This window comes from Nyctereutes procyonoides, unplaced genomic scaffold (assembly GCF_905146905.1).
Source record: "Nyctereutes procyonoides isolate TBG_1078 unplaced genomic scaffold, NYPRO_anot_genome, whole genome shotgun sequence".
NCBI lineage: Eukaryota > Metazoa > Chordata > Mammalia > Carnivora > Canidae > Nyctereutes > Nyctereutes procyonoides.
The window spans coordinates 45,030,340-45,053,994 of record NW_026575047.1 but is presented as its reverse complement, the minus strand read 5'-3'; the positions used below and the strand labels follow the sequence as shown (position 1 = coordinate 45,053,994).

Genomic DNA, 23,655 nt, shown 5'->3' with positions numbered 1-23,655 from the left:
AGTAAACATTCTATGAAAACTTGACCTAAAAATACCATTTAATACCCCAAAGAAAGAAGAGGAATTCTATTACTATTCCAACTGCCTAAATCTTAAAGGGGCTGGAGGAGATTGTTCAGGGAAGTTGTTCTTTTCTTAAAACATTTTTAAATTTGTGTTTATTTCTGGAAAACAGCTATCTCCAAATACATCCTCATTTCTTGCATTCTTTTTTGGTTTTTGAGGTAGGCCACACTCCAACGTGGGGCTCAACCTCACAGCCGTGAGATCAGGAGTCACATACTGTACCAACTGAGCCAGCAGGTGCACATTCCCCACGCCTATATTCTCATTTCAAACACAAAACCAGCTATTCTACAAGTGGGAAATATTATTTGATTAACAGAAAAAAGTAAACCCCAGATGAAGATGAGAAGCAGCTGTGGTTTGGTGGGGAAAAACACTAAACTCAGCATCATAAGGCCAGGGTGTGAGGCTCTCCCTGCCCTTGGTTTTTTGTTCTTGTTTTTGTTTTTTTTAGTGACCTTGAACAAGTCACTTAATCTCCCAGAGTTTCAATATCCTCCTTTATGAAATGAAGACAGCTGTTCCCATGACACAATTGAGACAACTCAACAGTTATATGGGAGTCTGCCGCATAGTGGCCACTCAAGAGAACCTGAGTGTCTCTGGTAATGCACTTAGAACCCACGCAGGAGTCAGGGGTATCCGGGAGTCCCTGGAGAATTCTGCAGATTTCCCCTCTGTGCCCACACAGACAAAGGCTCCAGCAGAATCTGGTGCACAGTAGACACTATGTTCTAATCCAAACACCAATTCTTGCCTATGGTGTAAAACTAATATTGTCAGCTACTTACCAGCACTCACTCTATGCCAAGTATGTGTTCTCAAAAGTGTGGGCATATAATAACTCATCTAATCCTCCTAGTAATACTTGGAGGGAGCTAAAGCATAACACCACTTTACAGACGAGATAACTGAGATTTAAGGAGAGCCGGTGTTCAGACTGCGTGTTCTTAGCCGGCATGCTGTGTTGACTCTCTCGTGTCCAAGTGAAGCCTCTGACAGATTTAAAAGAGAAAACAATGCGGGGGGGGGTGTGTGTGTGGATGTCCCATAAAGCGACACATTTGTTCATGTTTCTGCATTGGCATTTTTCCCCACCTCCCATCAGCCAGCGATCCTCTTTATTTCAGCTTTGCATTAGCCATTCTAAACAGTTTTGAATTTGATGAATAACTTGGTTATCTGTTTCTATTGCTAAATGTCTATGGTATTTGTGCTTGGCACCAAATTGTTCATTAATCCAAATCCTCCAGCCTTCTGCTGGTTGAGAGAGACAGACTCACTGTCAGTTCAAACAGTTGCCATTTGGTGGATAAATGGTTCCAAGCTGGTTCTTCTCCCCAGTACTTACTGGAATGGGGAGAAGTAAACACTGGGTGGTCTGTTCTCCATTACAGGAACCTGGTGTGTCTTGGTATGGGTACCCAAAAGTTTCTTTAAAACAAGAAGGTACTGGGGCCCCTGGGTGGCTCAGTTGATTAAGCATCCAGCTCTTGGTTTCAGCCCAGGTCATATTCTCGGGGTCGTGGGACTGAGTCCCATGTACGTCTCTGCACTCAGCAGGGAGTCTGCTTGGGATTCTCTCCCTCTGCCCTTCCCCCCACTCTCTCTCTTTCTCTCAAATAAAATAAATGAAGAAGAAAGAAGAAAGAAAGAAAGAAAGAAAGAAAGAAAGAAAGAAAGAAAGAAAGAAAGATTACTAAATGTTTTTAAGCCATGGTTTCAGGTGTACAGTGGTACTGCTGAGGATCCTTGCTGAAGAATTTCATGGTGACACTAAAACATAAAAATGTCACTCTTCAATTAATATTTCCTACTAGCTCGGCCACATTTTTACCTGGAAAACCCAGAAATGTTCCAGATGAGGCCTCAGAATGGCTCCTTGGAGTCAGGTGTGGGCAAAGCCAGTTAGTGACAGAGCCAACAGGGGTTCCCGGGACCCCAGGGGCAGCTGGGCCATGATTCTGCCGCGTGCAGAGCTGAGGGTCCAGAGACAGGACAGAGCATGCAGAGGTGAAGCCGCCCCAAAGCCTGGGCCGCTTGCTTTCTCCAGATCCACCGCAATGTCTCAGAAGTCTCAGTCTCCACACTGACAATTAAGCAATGCACAGATGCTATCATTTTCATACTGGCTTTGTAGGCAGAAGAATTTGTGAGTTGTAGACCAGGTGGTAAGTATGCTCCAGAGTCACAGTCATGAGGCTCACAAGAAAAGTGAGGGGACACTTTAATATATGAAACTTCCAACTATACACTAGTCTGTAATCCCCAGAGGGAGAGAAGCGAGAAGCCTCAAAAGAAAAAATGTAGGCTGCCTCAAGAGTTTACTGAGAAACTCAGAAGTCAAGAAGGGAGGTGAGACAAGGTGGGAGGGGGTGCTCAGATCCAAACACCATGGAAATGCGACCCCAGAAACTGTTAGCAGGTAAGCAGGAAGGAGGGCTCCAGCCCAGCCTCGGTAGGCAGGGATCACCAAGGGAGTCTGAGCAAGAGGATGACCACAGGATTAGTAGAGGCAGAGGGAAGACCTGACATCTCTGTGCCTGGGAAGGAGTTGGTGAGCTCATCAGAGGTGGCGTGACCGCCAGGAGTCACCCGTACCCCACTCTGCCACCAAGCCGTCCAGGTGACCTCTGGCGGCTTACTGACCTTCTGTGGTGTAAGTGGGGGTGAACATAAGTGGTCTGACTTCCAAATGAGAGAGGATGGAATAAGCATCTTTCAAGAGGAATGGAAATCCAGGAAGAGGAAAGGATGAAATCTGTCCGTACATCTGTAAATCCCCTTTGTGCGCTCAATTCTCTGACTGCTTAGCTCCCACCATGATGGAAGAGTTCACAGGAATATTTAACAGAGAGGAAAAGTAAAATAGGAAATGCCTACTGGGAGGTTGCTAATCATTTTGGGTGAAATGACAGCTACGGAGGTAGATTGATTGCTTTTTTATATGTGACTATGTGCCCATGGAAATGTCTAGGGAGATGCACATGAAACTCTTAATAGTTATTACCTCCAGGGAGAGTCACCTAATTTCACTTGATGAGAAGTTGACTTTTTTTAACATGTGCATCTATTACTCTTTCCATTTTTAAGAAATAAATTTGATGCTGGACCGAAGGACATGGAAAGTGCAGAAAATTGTTACTCTGGCATTTCCTTTAAAAAAACAAACAAACCCTTTTATATCTTCCCAGCACAGTGAATGTTTCCATGCCCACCATCAGGGGTGTGTTTCCTAGAGGTTCTGTGGGGGGTACTTCATACCGATGTCCCAAGCCCAGCCAGTTCACCAGGCTCTGAGAGTCAACAGCCGTCTGGACTCATGAGCAGGAATGCTAACCCAGGCAGCAGTCTGATGTAGTATCCCGACAGGTGAAATTTTGATGGAAGGTGTTCCAGACAGTGTGAGGTTGACAGAATGTAGTTGTCACCAGTCTTCACCGTCAGTGGTCCCATTTGTCAAAGAAGTTACAGAGACTCCCCACTGCACCCCAACTCTGAGACACTCATCAATTTTGTAGAGTTCCAGGTTGATTTACAGTAACAACGATGGAGAGTAAATGTAGGGTTCCCGAGACACCACATAACCACGCATCTCAGAGTACTGAGCATGTGGTGTGGAAGTCATTTGTCTCTATTGAGACAATAGACTCAATCTACATTGAGTCTCAATCTACAGCAGACATCTGACTGCTCCCCTGAGCTGCCAGGAGGTGGCGGGTGGTGGAGGGGGGGAGGACTGTCTGCTACTCATCTGAGAACCCCCCAAACCCCCAAAACCTCTGGAGCTGAGTGCTCCAGAACTCAGTGAGTGCTCGTTGAATGAGTAAAACAGAAATGCAGTAAATAAATGGAAAGAAATCTGTCTTCTGTGGGGCAAAACAATGGACTGATCTGATCACATACATTTAAAGCCATGTCAAGAGTAAATAAAATCAGCTAATGTGTCTTAAATCCATATGAAAGAATTCAAAGAAAAAGTGAGATAGTTCTTCAGTTTCTACAGAGAGCTATAGTAATGCCAGGGAAATCTGTGTTTCAAAACATCATTAAAATATTGGAATAAAATCTCACGTTTCAATTACTAAGAATAAGCATCCCTCACGGAATAGGGTGTACACAGAGACAAAGGAAACCTTTGGCAAGAGCTAAGAGAACAACATAGGCCAAAAGAGGAGCATGTTAAGGCTTTCTGAAATCTACAGGGAAGGGGTTCTTTGTGCCACACTAAGGACAAGACTCATAAATGCTCTGGAAGAAGAGAAGCAGGGAGAGGCCCTCTCCCTCAATCTCATGGAAACAAACAGGTCAAGAAAACTCTACAGCCCCCTACCCCCAGCCATCTGGAGGGAAGGGAGCAGGGGTAATTAGAGATGGCAGCCATGTCCTGGTGGCCAGAATGTGCACTGGCCTTCCACACCGGGCCTGCACCCAAGGGTGTACACCCTGGGATCCTCTGCCCACAAAGGGAGCCCAGCCATCTAGGAAGGGTTACTCTTCACAGCCCCTCTGTGGAATAGATACTAAAAAGTAATATCATCAAGCACATTCTGAAGTCCCAATTAACTGGACATAGCACAACACACTTTCTGAAAAGAAAACATGAAACCAGAGAAGTCTATTAGCATTCTTTGAGGAGGGAGAAACAGGCCTGGAGACGAGGGAGAAACCCAGGGCTGAATTATGTTTAGACTTTCAAAATTCCTCCTGACAAAGTTCCACCCCAAGGTTCATTTGCAACAGTTAGTCGCTCTAGAATGTGCGGGGTAAATCGCCATGGATTGGAACTGTCCTTGGAGACAGGAAACAAAAGATAGCATAAACAGGTACTTTTCTGGATGAAGAATTATAAACAGTGGGGATCCCCAAGGATCACTGGTACTCCCAGACTTAGTTTAAACGCCCGTAGATCATCTGAAGGAGAGAATGCTCAGATGCTTCCAGGCCTGCGGTTGAAATGAAGGGTCTGGAGACAGATGGCAGACCAATGGTGGATAACTGGCAGGATAAGCTGATGAGTTAGCAAGGAAGGGCACACTGAAGCTTTAGCGGGGACAAGTCTCCGTCAGTGCATTTCGGAGAACATCGAGCAACCAGTAACAGAATGGACTCTGTCCAGCGTGTTTACAGCCCGGGACAGGATCTTGGGGTCTTTGCAAAGTGTTTGTTTGCTAACGGCCGTGCACACACAACCAAGTGTTCGGAAAGTGCTAAAAAGCCTTCAGAAACTGCACTGGAAGCTAAGCCAAAAATAGGATTCTCCCTGGGATCCACCCAAACCTGGCGGTGTTATGACTTGCCCCTAGGAAAATAACACCTTGGTACCATAGAAGGGTAAGTAAAGTAATCAGCCAGGTACAAGACTTTTCCTGGGATGCTGGACTGCTTTGTTCTTTTTATTATTATTATTTTGTTTAAATTCAGTTTGCTGACACATAGAACACCCAGTGCTTATCCCATCACATGCCCTACTTAGTGCCCGTCATGCAGTTACCCCCATCCCCTGACCCCCCTCCCCTTCTGCAACCCTTTGGTTTTTTCCCAGAGTTAGGAGTCTCTCATGGTTTGTCTCCCTCTCTAATTTTTCCCCACCCAGCTTCCCCCCTTCCCTTATGGTCCCTTTCATTATTTCTTACATTCCACATATGAGTGAAACCATATGCTTTGTTCTTTAGAGTGGAAAGATGAAGCCAAAAAGATGATATGGTCAAAGTCTATAAAACCTTGCAAGTTACTATGATGAAGGGGGCGCCTGGGTGGCTCAGGTGGTTGAGCATCTGCCTTCAGTTCAGGTCATGAGCTCAGGGTCCTTGGATGGGGCTCCTGCATTGGCTCCCTGCTCAGCGGGGAGTGTTCTCCTTCTCCCTCTGCCCCTCCCCTCCCCTCTGCTCATGCTTTCTCTCTCTCTCTCAAATAAAATATATATTTTTTAAAGTTAGTATGATGAGAAAAACAACTTTAGTTTTTCCAAGTTGCTGCCTGTGCATTTTACAGTGTGAGAACCCTGCTGGCACCCAGTGCCTGGACTTTTAGATCAGGACTCAGGTTTAGGGTTCATTCTCTCCAGTAGCTCCTGCTTTTCTTTTCCCAGGATACCTTTTGAATTAACCCTTAGAGTTAAGCCCAAGAAAAGTTAGTGACCTCCACCCCCACTGCCTTACAAGTAGTAGGTGCTTGCTACCCCACTCTTTGTCTCCTGCTCTTTCTTGACCTGGGATCCTGGGATGGAGGGCTGCCCCTCACCTAGCTCACCTCATGCCCCCCCCCAACCCCACTCTTTCTGAGATCTGTAAGTAATAAGGCTTGTGACTCCAGTTCCCTTATGTGGGTTATCGAAACTGCTCCTTCAGTCAAAACCACCCTGTGGGTCTCGCTTGCCCAAAGTAGGAGCTTGGATGCTGAGGGAACCCCCTGCTGACCCCTTGTGGGGGGCTTGTGCCCCCTCATCGCACAGGTCATAATCTGCATATTCCTAATGCAATACACCTGCTCCGGCTTCTCAACACAGTTATGGAGAGAGTGAACAAGGCCTGGTTCATCAAATCTGAGACAGCCAGACCCACGGGAGCCCTTGAAGTTTGAAAGAGGAATTTGAAACTAAGTTTTATTTCGATTAAAGAGGATTGGGTCCCACCCTCAGTTGCAAATTGAAGCAAGTAAGTTCCTCAAAACATGGTATATAGGCAAAAATTTGGGGGTTAAGGAGATGAGAGTAAGTGCAAGCAATTTTACCAGTAAATGACTGATGGATTAGGAGCTGTTGGCAACATACCCCTGTACTCGTGAGGTTGGTAAAAGTATTTCTTGGGACCAGTGTTGGACCGTTAGCTCCCTCCTTGTCAGGAGTCTGGGCACACATGTGAGAGAATCCTAAATCAAGCCAGTTTCAACAGAATAAGGAACTATGCTGGCTCCCACAGCTGGAATGGGTACTCACAGAGCTCAGAGGAGGTGCAGGGAGCCCTGAAAATCTCCACCAGTCCCAGAAAAAGCTCACCAGATAAAATGCAATTTTAGTAAAACCAGTATGACCCTACCAACACAGCTTCCAGGTGCCAACACTCTCCCTCAGGTTGCTACCTGCAGACCTATCCTATGCAGGAACCAGAGACCAGGCCAGCCCCCCCACCCCACCCCACCCCCCGCACCCTGCAAGTCTCAGGACAGACTCTGATTGGTCCACTTGGGTCATGCACCAGTCACGGCTTTATCGGAAGTGCTTATTAAGTTATCTGTCTCACCTTGACTTTTAAGTCCAAGAGGATAAACTGACAGACTCAACCTGAGTCTTCACATGTACCCAGGATTGATGAAGCGTGGCAGGACTTCTAAACCTAGCAAATCCCTACCTGTTAGTCACCTGGGAGAGCTAATGAAAAATGCTGATGCCCAGGCCCTACCCAGGGATTCAGATTCGGCCACTCCGGAATGGGTCCTGGGCAGTATTCCTGCTAAACTTCCTCAGAATGATGTCCCCAAAGACTAAATCCCTCCTGTTCTTGAGATCTCTGGTTGGGCTCCCAGGTGCTAAGAATGGACACCCTAGCAGAGCACTGCTGGCCCTCCACGCACTTTCCCAAACTCCTGCTCTGTCTTCCTGTGGCCTGATCTCCAACAGCCACCCTCCTGCTTTCCCAGCTCCACAGGCAGGCCACACCTTGGGATGTGTTATACTCACTGTGCCTTCTGCCTGGAATCCTTGCCCTGCTCCTCCTCCCCTGGCTCTCATCCCCCCCCCCAACTCTTCCACACTGGGAACACTCCCCCTGCTATGGGGAGTCTGGGCTGAAGGCCCCTGGCACCTATGTTCTGATGTCTCCACTGTCAGAGTCTGTGTTCTGCTTTATTGAAAGCCATGGTCACCTGTCTAGCCTTGACTTAAAGCCCAGTGCAGACTTGCATCAAAGGAATGAGTGGCCCCATACTGCACATCAGGCATGTGCTTGGTGTGCTCAGCTCCAGGCTTGTCAGCCACTCATTGGGTGAATCCTTAACTTTACTCAGCCTCAGTTTTGCATCTGTAAAATGGGGATGATCGTAGAACCTACCTTAGCTTCAAGTTGTCTAAAAACATATTTAGCTAGCACTTGACATAATGTGAGAGCACATTGTAATATTTGCCATTATTACAGTCACTCTTACTGAAAAATGCATCCTTCAATAATCCTCAAGAGACACCCCACCTTTTCGGAAAAGCCTTCCCTGACCTTCCTCTAATCTCTGCTTCTACCGGCAGTTCAAAGCTAGGAGCTGTCTTATTTAGGTCTTTCGTCCTCCCAGAGACTACCATGCAATAGTCCTGATTATACATTTATTGACTGATGACTCAGGCCCTGGATTTGGGAGCACCCTGTTTGTACCCAGAGGCAAGGAAAGCTAGAGTCTCTGACACCCCTCACCCCCTGGGAGGACTTCAGCCTTATGTAGAACCTCGCCTTTCGGAAACCCCCTGCCCCTCTACCACACAGCCCCATTGCCTAAAGGGGGAGGGTCAGGGGGTAGGGGTAGGGGACCAAGGTTCAGTGCTGGGCCCAACAGCCAGGGTTGGGGGAAAGGGAGCAGGAGCCATGCCAGGGAAGATCTCTAACCTGAGGCTCAGAGTACAGCCTGGAGGAGAACCCATAAGGGTCATCCTCTATAACGCGAACTGTTTATATGAAGTCAGCTACACCTTGAGTTAAGTGAGTTTCTTTGGTGAATGGACTGCTGAGTTCCATAGCCCAGTGTTCCAATATTTCTTATTGCAAAGACCTGTGGAGTTGGAATAAGCTGGTTGGTTTGGCCCATATAGACGGATTGCTCAAGGCCAACACAACCCCATACTGCTTTTTTGCGGAGGCTGGATTTCTCTTGATAGTCTAAACTACAGAAAGGCCAAATCTCCACTTTTATGGTGTCCAAATTCAGCCTCACACATCTCTCCTCGTTGGAAAAAAAAAAAAAAAGCCTTCTGCGTCCCTTTCTTAAATCATTTGCTTATGTCCTAAGAATTGGATCTCCTCACAAAATGGCACCCAATCCTGTAGCAGGAACTCTGGGGGAATTCCCATGGCCCAGTCAATGCCCCTCCCAAATTGTACTGTTGCAGTCTTGGAGTGACAATATTATCAGTCTGCCCTTCCAGATGAAGAAATTGAGGTACAGAGGCTCCAAGTCCTGCTTCCAGAGGTCCACCTCCTGCAAGGACTGCATGGCAAAGGCCTGCTTTCAGGTCTTCAGAAGCCTCCATGGCTTCCCCACTGGGCCGCATTCCCCACTGGAGATGCCACAGCAGTGTCTGTGGTTGATTCATTGTTGGGGCTGCTGAGGATCCTGATGAATCCCCTCTCTCTCATTAGCGAGAAGCTTCAGAACTAACTATGAAGGGCACAGTCCAGCAAATGGTGTGAATTGATGGATGGACCTCAAAGGTACCACTGTGCAGACTGGCTCCGTGCCTGCCTCAGCGGGCCAGGGCTGTTCCGGAGAATAAACCACTAGGTCTGGCCCAAGGATGGGGCCACGCTCCAGAGAAATACCAGTAGAGCCCTGGGCTAGCATGTTGCAAATCGGGGCTTAAAATGAACCCCAGTTTGGGGGAATGATAATTACAGCCCATTGCACCCAGACCTAACTCTTTGGGGGAGATGTGGGGGTGCAACTTTACAGGTGAGCAGTTGCCTTCGTGGCATCTTGCCCCAAGGAAACAACAGCTTCCTTTTGCCCCATGGCACAGCTGGCTGAAACAGTGAGCTCCCTTTCTCACCTGTTTTTTTGCAGAAGCCAGATTGAGAAGTACGAGTGCCTGGGTTGTGAATTCACGGGAACTGGGGCTTGCTTCCCCTTGCCCAAGGCTTGCTCCTCCAGAGCAACACTCCCTCCTGGCAGGCAGAGTCCTGAGTGCAGGCACAGCCTCGCAGCCTGTGTGGCCTTTCGGCAAGTGAGGACTGCGATAGTGCTTAAGAGAAACATCAAAATTGGATAAAAATTCAGGTTTTTTTTCCAAAGAACCAGATGAGTCGGCTTGGAGGAGAGGTGAGGGGGGGCCGAGGGAGGAATTGGTTCGACTCAAAACACTTGCTCTGGCCTATTTGTGTTCCATCCAAAAGATGTTTCTTGGGGAAAGTTGCCAGTCTCTTAAATATCCCAACAGCGGCAGAAGAGCCCCAGGTCCTAGGCAACCTTGGGGAGGAGACATTTTTCTCCTGGAAAAATAAGCGACCAAGGTAGGGGAAGTCACCACCCTGATGCCCTCCCAAGAGCGGCCTTGGTGGCCCTACCGTGGCAGCCCCAGGAGGCCGGCCCCGGCGCACCGAAGAGACCGCTGCGTCCACACCTCCTCCGGGGTGGCAGCCGTCCTGCCGCCTCCGTCAGGCTCACAGGCCGCCAACTCGGGAGTGCAGCCCGGGCAAGTACTGGGGAAGCAGCGAGGCGCTTGAAGGGGGTGCGGGAGGCTCGGAGCCCAGGCGGGGTGGGTGGCCTGGGGTGTCGGGGGAGGCAGCCGCGAGGTGCCGTGGCTGCTGCGATCCAGCGGGCCACCCCGACACCCCCGGGCATCTCCGAAGTGGCTTTTCCAGCCTCCTGCCTGGGGACACGTCTGAGCCAGGGAAGTGAACCCGGGGGCGGGGGTGGCGGCTTCGGGACGGCAGTCGGTGTGGAAAGGGGTCCCGGGGCCGGTCTCCGAGCGCAGTTTCTACTCGGGTTGGATGTTTACAGGTTGGATTCTGGGGGCCTCTGCAGGCCGTCCGGGGGGGGGGTGGCGGGGCGCTGGGCCCCCTCCGCCTGGGCCGCCGCGGGGACCGGGGAGCCGGGGCGCGCCCTGCGCCCCTCCCCAGGCCCGTGCTCCCGAGTCCCCCGAGGCCCGCGTCGGAACCCCGCCGCCTCGGTCCCCGCCCAGCTGGGCCCCCCCACCCCCCGCGGGCCGCGCTGAAACCCGAGTGCGAGGGGGCGGGCCGCGCAGACATTGGAGGGGCCCCGGGAGGGAGGGGCGCGCGGGGAGGGGCGCGGGGAGGGGGGGCGCGCCGGGCGCCCGCGGCCGAGGGGGACCGAGCCTCCCGGCTCGCTGCTCCCGCCGGCGGAGCGAGGCTGCCCTTCCTCCGCAGCGTGATTTATTTTCCTCTTCTTTTCTTCTAAACTCTTCTTCCAGGGAGAGGCTAGTGGTCACAGGCCGAGCTGGATGGATGGGTATGGGGAGAGGGGCAGGACGTTCAGCCCTGGGATTCTGGCCGACCCTCGCCTTCCTTCTCTGCAGCCTCCCGGCAGGTAAGGCGCTGCCCGCGGCCCGGCCGCAGCCCCCGGCGCCGCGCGCGTCCACCTGGAGTCCGCCCGGGCCCCGGCCCCGGCCCCGGCCCCCGCCGCCCACGCCCACGCCCACCGGTCTTTGTTTCTCCCGCGCCCCGCGGACGGCGCGAGGGATGCCCGCGGGGACCCGGGGTGGGGGGCGGGGGGCGGGGGGCGAGGGGAAGGCCCCCGCCCGGGCGGCTCCGGGAAGGAGCCGAGGCGGGGGGCGGGGGGCGTCGCAGGGGCCGGGCGCGCCTCCCTCCTTCCCAGGAAGGGGGGTCCTGGGGACGCGCCCCTTAGGGGCCCCGAGGGAAGGGGGACTCGCGGCGGGGGGCACTTTCCCGGGCTACTCGCCCAGGGGCGTGCGGACCTGCGGGTGCCCGGGGGTGGCGCCGCCCCCCGCCCCCGCCCCCGCGGGGAAGCCCACGCACGCGGCTCACGCGAGCTCGGGTGCCTGTTTGATAACATTCCGCGTCGCCCCCTGTTTGTTTTTATTGTGTCAGAAAGGGAGAGAATTTCAGAATTAAAGCTGAAAAAGCCATCTGTTTCCAATGAATCCCCCATAGTTTTTCACAATGTTTTTGGCAGATCGCTGCTTTCAAATTCCTCCGAGCCCGGACCTCTTGTTTTTGTTGGGGGAAGGGAAACCAGCTCCACAGAGAAGCATTTGTTCCTTCCCAAACGCTCCAGTTTCTTTACTTTCCCCCCCTCCCTTTCGGGGGGAGGGGAAGGCACGAAACTTAAATCCCCGGTCTGTTTTCTTTATAATGTTTCATAAAACTTTATTTTATTTTGACCATATGCTACTCACAGCCTGGAAAGGCCAGTTAAACCCTTTATACCCATTTTACTCCTGCTACGAGCTCAAATAAACCCAGTGTCGCGGGCCGAATGGTCCCGTTGCGAGGCGGGACCCGGGCCGGCCCCGTGTGCTGCGGGGCGCCGAGGTGCCTCTGCAGAAGCGCGAGCTCCCCGGGCTGCGCGGCGGCGGGACGCGAATCCGCGGCCCCGCGCACGCCAGCTCTCGGCCAGAAAGGAGCTCGGGCCGACCCGGAGGGGGTTGTTTTGTTTTGCTTCGCAGCCAACTGGGTTTCAGGAACTGGCGGAACCGGGCAGCCCGGGGCTGGGCCTGGCTGCGAGCTGGGGCTGCGGGCGCGCGGACCGTGCCGGCAGCGGCGGGCGGCCGGGGATCAGTTTCCCTTCTCGCCCCAGCCCCGCTCCCTCGGCAGCTGCGCGCCCTCGGGGCGTCCCGGAGAGCCGCAACCTGCTCCCGGCTCTGGATTCCTTCGGGGAGGCCCCGGCCGAGGACAAGCCGGGGGTGTCAGCGACCCACCGAGCCCTCGGAGCCCCGCGCGCCCCGCGCGCCCCCGGCCTGTAATGTGAACACCTCTCAGCGGTGAGCCCCGCGGCAGGGTGGCCTACGCCTCCCACCACACACACACCTTTTAAAAGGCGGTTTCCTCATCTACAGAACGAACGGTCCGCCCGAAAGGCTGATTTGATTCTCTTCCCAAAACTCGAAAAAATAAAATGAAAATGTAAAAGACAGCCTTCCTTAAAAGGAAATCCACCTTTTGGAGAAGCAGGACTTTGCTCTGCGTGTGCATCTCGGTTCGGTCTAGATAAAGATCCGGCCCATTGGAAGTTTTATCAGATGGGTTGATAAATAGCTTTTGTCCCTTGGCTGCCTTGGGGGATGTGATCTCAGCTCAGAGCTGAAATTGAGAAGGGGGGCTTAGAGGCCCTTAAAACAACACCTTCCCGCTCTTAAAGGGGCAGCACTTGTTAACTTCTTGAATTGGGGAGAGGAAAAGGAGGGCTGGCAGAGGGGCGGCTGCCAGCCCCTGGGGTGGTGGTGTTTTCTTTGTTGCTCATTTCATGTCTCCATCTGAAGAACTTTATTTTAAAGTATTCCCCCCGCTGTCCCAGGAAAGCTGGTGGGTTATATAATTCACAGGGCGAATTCCATCACTTTTGTTTCCTAGAAGCCCATTTCGTTTTTTGGCTTCAAGGCTGGTAACTAAAACCTGGCAGAGGGAATGGATAGCCGCCGGACTGTCATGCCAACTGGCTCGGGTTTCTTCTAGTATGAGGCCTTGACAGCTGCATTTAGTCAAAATTGCCCACCTTACTGAAAACTGAGCTTCCAGTCTCCCCAAACGAAATACCTCCAAAAGGGAGGAGCTCCAAAACCTTGCGTGTTCAAGAGATCAGGGTCAAAAGACAGTTTCTTAAGGAAGAGATGAAATGGGTTGTCTTCTTGCCACATAGAGATGGACTGTCCTCTTCTTAGACCCCAATGGCAGAGAAGCGGCAGGGCTGATGGAGAGGGGGGAGCGCCAGGTGGGTGTTGGAGAAAACGCAGAGCAAGCCGTGGAGACCCCCAGGAGCCCTGCAAGGCCTCAGCCTCTCCCACTGAAGACAAGTGGAATCTGGCTAGAGCAGCCCAGTGAAAGAATAGGTTTGTTCAGCGCTAGTTAACTTGAGTGGCTGCCAGGAGTAAACCCATAGGAGTGCAAATTAAGTTGGACATGGTGATGTGAAGAAAGATGCCTTAACCTCTGTAGACTGAGAGGGTTTGTGTTTTTGGAGAGTGTTTACATGTACTCACTCAGTGCATATGGCACCCTGGCACACCTACTGTGTTCCTGACTCAGTGATGGGCATTCGGGGCCTTCCTCCCAGCTCAGCCAGCAGATCCCCAGCCTCTGAATGGGAAACGGCTCTGCAGTGTTCCCCAGACCGCAAGGGTGTGTGCTTGGACGATGCTGTGCCCACAGTGGATGTGGATGGACCAGTGGCCACGTCTAGCTGGTTTTGGGGGGTTGGGGAGGAGGCCTAAAAAGACTTCTTAGAGGAGTCTTCCACAAATAACATCTTGTTCAAAATACAATTAATAGGTACTTCTTCAACTTTGAAAGCATTGTGACTTAATAATAACAGATTGCTAAGAGAAACCCATCAAAGGGTTGTAGATACGTTGGCATACCTCCCGTTAACATCATATGGATGCTATGTTCTAGCAGTGGTTCTTAAAGTGTGGCCCCTGGACCCGCCGCGTCAGCCTCCCCTGGGAGCTGGCTAAACATACGTTCTGGGCTGAGGCCAGACCTACTGAAGCCCATGCTCTGGGGTGGGACCTGCAGTCCCTACTCCACGAGGCCCTCTAGGGGGTTCTGATGCATGCTTAGGTGGGAGGACCATTACTGCCTGTCTTTCCCCCCCACTCCTTTCTTTTGCTTTAACTCTGAAACTGCGCCTGTTAGAGAAATGTTAACCCTCAGGAGAGATGCTAAGGCTCTGGGAGACCAAGGCTCTCTGTGGTGTCCAAGCGCATCTGGGTCATTGCAGAGATGAGAAAAAGCTGGTATTTAGAAATGTGCAAGCCAGTTGGTTTGCTCACATTTTTGTCCTCCCCATGGCACTCGGTGTCCTAAAGGGAGAGAATGAAGTGATGTCTGGTTGCAAGAGCCAGGTGACAGCAGAGCCAGCTAGCATGTGGGTCTGCACGTGACACACCAAGGGGTCTGCAGGGCAGGGCCTTAGCTCCCAGGGAGGGCAGCGCATAAAGTCCTATGTACGGCTTGCCCCTTAGCCCGTGAGCAGAGAGGATCTCTGGTCTTGTGGGTGAAGAAGGGAAACCTGTGTGTAAGGTTTAAGCAATTGCTAGCAGTCACCCCAGAGCTCAAAGGAGAAGTGGAGACAGGTGATCCATGGGCTCCGATGAGGATGCTCCGTGAGATGGGGAAGAGGAGGGGTGGTCCCAGGACCCTTTGGAGGTAAGAGGATGGGGTGGGGGCCAGTTTATATAATGGGGGTCATTCAGTTCCTACGAAAACTCTCTTCAGTGAAATATGCAAGGCCCTGCACAAACTGGGCAGAGAACCCCAACTTTATGTTTTCATTGAGTGGTTAGCTACTTTGCCGTTTTCCTGCTTGGCCGAATTCAACCTGCGGAAAACTGAAAGCACTGTTTCTTCTAGGGTGACCAATTCATCCTAGCATACCCCCAACTTTTCTAGTTTTAAAGCTGGAAAGTCTAGTGTCCTTGGAAACCCTCTCAGTCCTGGGCACACCAAGGTTGTTGCTCACCTTAGATTCTCCCCATCCTGGCCCCAGGACTAGGGGCCTGGTTTGAGTCTGTTAGGGACTGCCCAGAACCGTGAAGCCCTGAGCATGAGGCGGGCCTGTCCATTCAATCCAGCTGCTTGGGGCTGGGCTTCTTTCTTACACCCCTTCCTGTCTGTTCCCATTGTCTCCTGGCTACAAACAGTTGACCAGCCCTGGGACCCGCCTCTCAGTCCCCCAACCTCCGTGCACACCCCCAAATGAATTGTCCTAAAAGTCCTGCTCAGGAACCCGTGCCTCCTCGTAGTCCTCTTTGGAGCATCCAAAAGGGGAGGACCCTCTGACTCCTGCCCCCCACCCACTTTCCCCAGGCTTCTGGCACATGCCCAGGCTCCAAGTCACTGCTGCCCCACCCCCAACTCTGCCACCACCCCACCACACCTTCCCTGTGGGCCACCTCCAGGCCTTCCTTGCTCGAGCCACTCCCTGGTTTGGAATGGGAATGCCCGCTTGATCAAAGCCTAGGTTCAGAGCCATTTGTGGGGGTCCAGTTCCATCCCTCCAATGACCTAGACACCTGTTCCCTTGGCTGCAGACACCTCTGCTTCCTCCCAGGTTCATTATTTTGTGGGTCTTGGGTTTTTGTCTTCTCCTCAATCACTAGTTCTGCTTATAAGGAAAGAGCCCATTTTCTGTTTCTTCATACCGTTCTCCTTGCTACACACCCTGAACACACCTGGCACAATCTAGAAATTGTAGGGCCCTTGGGCTTTTTGCATTTCTGTTTTGTTTTTTCTCAAGAGACAGGAGACCAAGGGGGTGGGGGGTTTCCCCAGTTGCCCCAATCTTTTTTCTAAACTTGCTTTTGGTTATAAAAGCAATACTCATTTTTTAAATCTAAAACCCAAAAAGGATAAATAAGTAAATGAAAATAACTCAAATTCCCACCTCCCGTAGACAGCCATCACTACCTAATATTATGCATATCCTTTGAGACATAATACCTTATATTGTTCTCTCCGAAGTCTGATCATTTGAAGGGGAACAATAATTTTGAAAGCTCTTTTCATTTATTGAGCAGACACAGTATACCAGGCGCTCTGCCAAATGCTTTAAATTCAACACCTCATGAGATCACCACACCTTCTTCACGAACATCATCACTCCTACTGCCCTGAAGAGGAGACAGAGGGTCAGAGAGGTTGCCTGATGTTACAAAGCTAAGTAGTTACAGAGCCAGGGGGAGAACACAGGACCACCCCCTTTCCCATACACCGGAATTTGAGTAAACATGCTCATTAAGTTTGCTTTGTGGCATATGAGAGTTTGTGCTATGGGGCATATAAGGCTTTAAAGTGGGGAAAAAATAAAAAACAAGGAACAAAATTTGGAGAGATAGGAGATAACAGAATGAAGAATGACCACATTTTCTGCAGACCGAGCATGTTTGCCCCCATCCCAAAAGCCCTCTCTGCTCCCTATCCCTCCCTGGCTGAGCATTTCAAAGAAGAAGATGCCACCCAGCCATAGGTCAGGAAAACAAGTCGGCAGGGCTGTCATGGTGCAAATTTTCCCAAGTCAGATTTATGTCTTTTGGGTTTTGCTTATTTATTCATTTCATGCACCATTTCACCCAAGCAGTCGGAATACCGAGACGCCTATTAAAGTGATCCGTCTGCACCCAGGTCCTTGCAGAAAGGAGCCCATTATAGCTCCCCATGCTAAGGAATGTCCCATGAACACAGGCTCACACATGTGTGCGCCAGCCGGGCGTGTGCCCAGCTGGCGTGCGTTTGCCCTCCCACTGCATGAGGCAGGCGGCGAAGGGGGCCGGCCTGTGGATGGCGGTGAGGGAGAAAAAGCCACTTCAAATGAACTTGGACCTGGAGCGGCTGAGCAGATGAGCCCAGGGTTGCTGGAGGCAGAGCCAGGATGGAAAATTATCATTTCTAGAACCAAGCCCTAGACTCAGGAAAAGGGGTTATGCCTCAAAGCACGGAGAACAAATTGCTCACCTGAAAGCTTCGTTTATATCAGAAAAGTGATGCCTTTGCCCATTACCACCCTCCTCGTGGACCTTGTGGAATCCGGGGTAGCTTAGTTCTGTACCCTAAGGCAAGATGCTCTTGGTATGGAATCTTGCTCCAGGCTCAGCCCTCGGCCGCATGGGTCCCTCTTCACCCACCTGACTGCCAGGCCTGCTAGGGGCCTGGGGCCTGAGGTGAACACAGGTGCCTTGTCAATGTCCTGTTTGCCACTGATTTGGTTCCGCATGGCTCCAGTGTGGGGGGGGGGGTGTCCAGTTTGGCAAGCCAAGGTGTGCCCTGTTTCTTGGCACTCGGCGGGGTTTCTTGCAGCAACTTGGCATGTGTGGCCAGGGCAGAGCAGTCCTGGCTGGGTGTGAGGATGGGGGCAGCACCTCCTCCCTCAGCTCAGTGGGTGGCATCCGGCCACCTCATTCCTCACTGGACAGTGAGTTCACCCCCCAGCTCCCCAGCCTACCCACCTCCCCTTCCTCGATCAGCTGAGAGCATCTCTGTAACTTTCTCTTGCCAGGCTCTTTGTCCTGGAGGCCATCTCCTGGAGGAAGCTCCGAGAAAGGTCCCTGTGCCTTCAAGGGAGAGGCAGGCTAGGTGGGTTCCCTGGGATTGATCTTGGGCTGCACAGGGCAGGAGTGCTTTTTAGGAAAGATGATCACCTCTGGCCTCTTGCAGGTTAGGTAAGGTAGAATCGGCTGCACCTGACCGAATATCCAGTCTCCCACCTGGGTGTGTTCCTACAGGCATCTGATGTCAAACACCTGGATTTTGATGCCAGGGTGATCTAGTGCAGTTCCTGCAGGACAGGCACAAACAGGTAGTTTCCGGGCAACTCCTAACTCAAGGAGACTCCGGGACCCTGCCCAGGCCAGGGTTTGCCACATACTGGCACCGGATCCATTGGCTGCCCTGTCCTTGATTTGGTGCTAGGGGACGGAGGAAGGTGGGGAGTGGCCTGCTCTTCCTGCTGCTGCAGGGACAGGCTGACCCTCCGGCTTGGTGCTGCCTTCCCTACCTCCTTCAGAAGCCCCCCAGTAGAGTTTTATGATGACAGGGGAGCCCCAGTGCCCCTGCTGCCCAGAGTGGGTGCAGGACGGGAACAGGAGGTCTCAGGGCTTCAGTGGATGGATGCCTTTCCACAGAGGCTGGGTAGTGACTGCTCTTTTAAGCCATTCTGTGTGTACTCTCACTGCTTCCACCCGGAAGAAAGCCACCGCCTCCTAAAAGTAGGATTCTGCTCCTGCCATGCACTTACTGAAAAATTTTCCGGGGGCTCCCCATGATCAGCCACGTCTAGTCTGAAATCCTTAGGCTGGCACGGCAAGGTCCAGGCAAGAAAGCAAAACTGGCTGGGGTATTTCCACCAAGGGACTTTAATACAGGGGATTGTTGGGCGCTTTGGGGAGCACCGAAAAGTCCACAAGGGACCACAGAGGTACACAAACTGCAGGAAGCCCATTCCACCCTTGGGGCTTGGGGGACAGGGAAGAGGAGCTGGGGGGCGGGCAGGTGTCGGAGGAGGGTAACTTGGGCACGGTGATAGAAACAGCCTGGGGCCAGCGCCCCCTTGTGGAGGAATCTAACAGAACTGGGGGACCAGAGGAGAGCCCCCAGGCCCCCCAAACACGCAGCATAGGAAAGCACTTGGGCGCTCGGCGACGCTTGCTACCTGCAACCAACCAGCATGTCAGCTCCAGCCAACCTCCCGGTGTGCACCTGCCAAATCACACTTGCCCTCTGAGACCCGGCAGAAATGCTACGTCCCAAATCCCTTCTCTTGCCTCCATGCTTCTTTTTTTAAAAGATTTTATTTATTCATTCATGAGAGACACAGAAAGAGGCTGAGACTTAGACGGGGTGAAGTAGGCTCGCCGCAGGGAGCCTGATGCAGGACTCGATCCCAGGACCCCAGGATCACGACCTGAGCCGAAGGCAGATGCTCCACCACTGAGCCACCCAGGCGTGCCTCCATGCTTCTATCTCTCTTGGGACTTGGGATTCCAATGAAACATGTTTGTTCTGCCTTCCAGAAGTCTGGTAGGTGACTCCACCTGAGCAGAGAAACCCACGGAGGCTGGTGGCAGAAGCAGCATGATTCCAGAACTTTCAGCAAGGAAATGATTTCAGGCAGTTACCCTGGTAACCCCAGAGCTGGACCAAACCGATGCAACCACGGGGCTTGGATTCAAAACGAGCCTTTACCCCTTTAAGAGAAGGCAGGTTTTCCCCTGCCCCGGCTCACCCCACCCCTCCCACACAGCCACTGAAACCCGATCTAATCCCTTTGCACGCGGGTAATTTATTGGTCTATTGGGCTTTTCTTGGTGGCAAATTGCATTGTCTTTATTCCTGGGCTCTGACTGTGGAGCAGCTCGCCGCATTCCTGAGACTCGTTTCTCAGGGCGATCCTTCACACCCCCTCTGCGCGATGTGAAATAAGTTTTATTGGGCTTCTTTGTTATGCAAACAGGGCGGTAATAATCAGGCTATTATTCTGAAAGATTGGGCTTGATTAACAGTTCAAAGGAGGTCCCTGAAAGCAGCTAACGCCGCGCTGGTGCATAAATATTTTCCTCCTGCCCGGGTGGGTACGGCTGATGCTCCGAGCTCCCTGCCCCCGTCTGGCTGTTTCCAAGAGGCACTGGGTTGCTATTGAAAGGAATTAAGTCGGGCAGGTTGTGAGGCTGTGATTTCTCTCGCGGGCACGTCTCAGCCCACAAAGGAGGCACTGCGAGCCCACCTCCCCCCAAAAGTGCAATGTTGCATATGTGGGGGGCTGGGGCACCCAAAAGTCCCCAGAGACCTAGCAGAGCACTGGTTGGGGGGGCTTTAAAAAGGCATCAAATCTGCTAAGATGCTTTGAGCGTGGGGTGTGCAAGATGAGGGGCCCCAGCTCTGGGGATTTGCAGGCAGGAGGTGACCCCTCCACTGGGGCGTCAATGGAGGTCACAGACCTTTCATGGAGGCCCACGGCAGCCAGAGGGAGAAGCTGAGGAAGGGGATCCATGGGAGCCGAGGGGTCATCTTCAGTATTTGCAGGGTGGTCACCTGTGAGCTCTTTCTATGTGGCTCTAGAGAAGAGCCGATACCCCTGGGATATACCTGGAGCAGCAAGGGCCAGCCCTGCCTTGGCAGACTTCTGGTGGTGGTGGAGGCCGGATGCCCCCCAGTCCGGGATGTTATAGGGAGGTTTTCTGCCTTGGAGGCTAGCTGGAGGTGGAAACTGGTGACCAGTGACCCTTGGGTCCCTCAGATCCCAAGTTCTAAAACTTGGGCATGTCTTGAGAAGCCAAGATAGTTTGGTCACAAAGTGATTGTTAGATTAAAGTGATCTTGATTAAGTAGATTGCACACAGAGGCCAAGAGTTCCGGCCCCAGTTGCAGGAGTCAGGAGCAGAGGGTCCAGTGTTTCCTGGGGTACCCCCACCTGAGCACCGAGGGCCCACCCCATCACCTAGGCATTGCCTATGTCCCACCCTTAAAGCCATCACCTACTTCATGGGTCATTTCGGTGACAGGGGCTTTCTGTCATGAGTCCCAGCTAGTCACCATCTTCGCTTCTGGATTCCCCTCTGTTTGTCCCCCTGCTAGCTAATCCTGAAGTTCTAAGTCTCAGGAGGCCCGGGTCAAAACCAGACATAAATCATGTGCTTCTGAGAAACATAGTTCTGTGAGGCACCTTAGCATTTCCCTGGATGTCTGAGGTGGGGCCCCAGGTACTGAGGCTTTCTTTAACAGAGGCTCAGAGCCACCCTGCCCAAGGACACAGTGGCTAGGATGGAAATGGAGCTCAGGAGAACTTACTTCCAATCAGGTTCCTGATCCCCTGGCTCTGGGCATATCAGCCAAAGGGCCGGAAGGGGCCACTTTGCCATCTGCAGGAACGAGGCAGGGAGGGGGCAGCTGTGCCCTTCTGTCACCCTGAAAGCACCAAGGGCGGCTCCCCTTGCATAAGTTGCAGTAAGATTTGTTTCAAACTCTTACCCCTTCCCTCTCCTTGCTTCCTTCCTTGGACGTTCACATCAGAAAAAGTCCAAGGTTTCCTGCCTGGAATTAAAGTCTCATGCTTTGCTTTTTTTTTTTTTTTTTTTAAGATATGGTACATAAAAATCAGCCCCTCTGTGGTCTCTTTGGCAGGTAACACCACAGCCAAGAGCCTTTCCTTTTGATGCTGGGCCAGGTTACATTCAGGTTCCTGACCTGGGGTGGCCTCCAGCCCATGATTTAGTGGAGTAGACATGGGGCGGCAGGATGACTCCAGCAGTGGGGGATCATGGGCCTCTTGGCTCTCCAGCTGTGGGGACTCTCCCGCTCTGGCATGCCTGAAGCCCTTCCTTGTGACCCCCAGGAAATGACAGCTCATGCGTGACCACTTTAGGCAGACAGACCCAGGAGGTGGTGGGTTTTCCCCTCTCCCGGCTTTCTCTCCAGACTGCCTGGAGAGAAGACAAGGGGGGACAGGAGCCCTCAAGTCTGGTCCCAGCCGGTCACTGGCCTCCACCCCCCACACACCCTGAGGTCTGGCTCATCCGTCTGTGGTGGGAGGGCTTGGAGGGGAACCTTAAACTATCAGAGGATATGAAAGACTCCTGCTCCCTCAGGGGTTTGGGGCAAATCAGGGAGCGGTCATTTTGCAGCAGGACTTGGCCCTGGTGGCTCCATGCAGGCCTTTCTATAGAGAAGGGCTCATGGTCCATTTAGAGGATGGCCACTGCCCTGAGAAGAGAGGGGTGGTGATGGCCCCATGTCAGGACCTGGCATGGCCAGAGAAAACACATCTTGCTTTTGGGAATTTCAGGGCCTGGATCATCCTCAGCTGGTGTCCCAAGAAAGGTATGATACACGCACTTTGAAAGGCATAGAAAGAGCCTCAAAGCCTTGTTGGCTGTGGGAGCCAGACGTGTGTGCCCCTATCAGACGAAGACAAAAATTCTTGCCCACCCATTCAGAATAGCAGTGAGGATTTGGCATTCAAGTAGTTTGTAGTCCACACAGGAAGTCCAAACAGAAGTAGGAGGTGAACGAGGACGGGTAAGCAGCCTGGAGCCTGAGAGCTGTAGTTTGCCTCCCTCCTCCATCAGAGCACATGGCGGGAGGGGCCTAAGTAAGCCCACTAGGCCTCAGTTTGCCTGTCTGTTGAATGGGGGTAACAGTCCCAGAGCTGTCATAGGTTTAATGGGGATACCCGTACAATGTGTTGCACATAGTAAGTGCTCTGCACACATTAGCTGATAGGTACAGCTTAGTCTCTCCCAGGAATCACTATTTAAGCAAACCTCGATAACACAAAATGGGTTTCCACTGAGCTTCCTTTCGATGTTCTCAGGGTTTTTTTTTTTTTTAAGATTTTGCTTACTTATTCATGAGAAACACAGAGAGAGGGGCAGAGACATAGACAGAAGGAGAAGCAGGCTTTCTGCGGGGAGCCCGATGCGGGACTTGATCCCAGGATCCTGGGATTACGACCTGAGCCAAAGGCAGACGCTCAACCACTGAGCCACCCGGGTGCCTCTGTTCTCAGGGTTTGCTTGCATCACCTCTGCTGGTCCCTGAAGTACCGATGAAGGTACTGATGTGTCTCCGTGGCACAGAGAGCAACCCTGAGCTCAGAGGGGTCAGTGGATTTGCCCCGTACCCACACAGCTACTGAGAGCCAGGGCTGGAATTGGACGTCGATCATCCACCCCCAGAGCACATACCGTTAAACCCTCCCTGTCAGCACTGCCTCCCAAAGTGAGGTCCCCCAGTTCCCGAGAATCTCCAGCGTGCCATTGCCCGGTGACACAAAACCTGGCGCCAGCTGCCTTGTTGACACTGAATTCACCCGGTGTTCTGTCTGGGTGGGGAAATTGCAAGTGCTCTCATTTTTCTTTATAGCATGGAACCCAAGCTCTGTTCCTTTATTTGTTAGTAAGAGCAAAGGCGACCTTGTTGAAATTGTGCTTCGGTACCCAAAGTTTCTGATTCTACCATCTTCCTGGAAATGTGGATGGAAGAGGCTTGTGAGGGTGCCTGGGAAAGTAGGGAGGAAGAGGTGGCCAGAGGGAGAGACTGGGTCACACGGGCCGGCATGTTGGAGGGGCACCGAGTAGGTTCACCACTTCCTTAATGCCCTCTCCCCACTCAAGAGCCCTGACAGTCGTCCCAGCCCAAGCCACCCCTCCGTGACCACAGGTCCTTTTAGGGAGAGGGCACAATGAAACAGGTGAAACTGAGTCCACCC

At 52.3% G+C, this 23,655-nt stretch overlaps 1 protein-coding gene across 3 annotated transcripts in view; it reads left to right on the top strand.

Moving 5' to 3' along the window:
• Nucleotides 1-23,655, top strand: part of RGMA (repulsive guidance molecule BMP co-receptor a) — a 45,180-nt gene that overhangs the window by 6,526 nt on the left and 14,999 nt on the right. The window contains exons 1-2 of one of the 3 annotated variants that reach the window (XM_055326142.1): nucleotides 8,599-10,453; nucleotides 11,192-11,307. In XM_055326142.1, coding sequence (XP_055182117.1) covers nucleotides 10,293-10,453; nucleotides 11,192-11,307 — 277 coding nt within the window. In that variant the 5' untranslated portion in view covers nucleotides 8,599-10,292. Of the gene's footprint in view, nucleotides 1-8,598; nucleotides 10,454-10,503; nucleotides 10,762-11,191; nucleotides 11,308-23,655 lie in introns of those variants that run through there. The other 2 variants (XM_055326144.1, XM_055326143.1) reach the window with 2 other exon arrangements.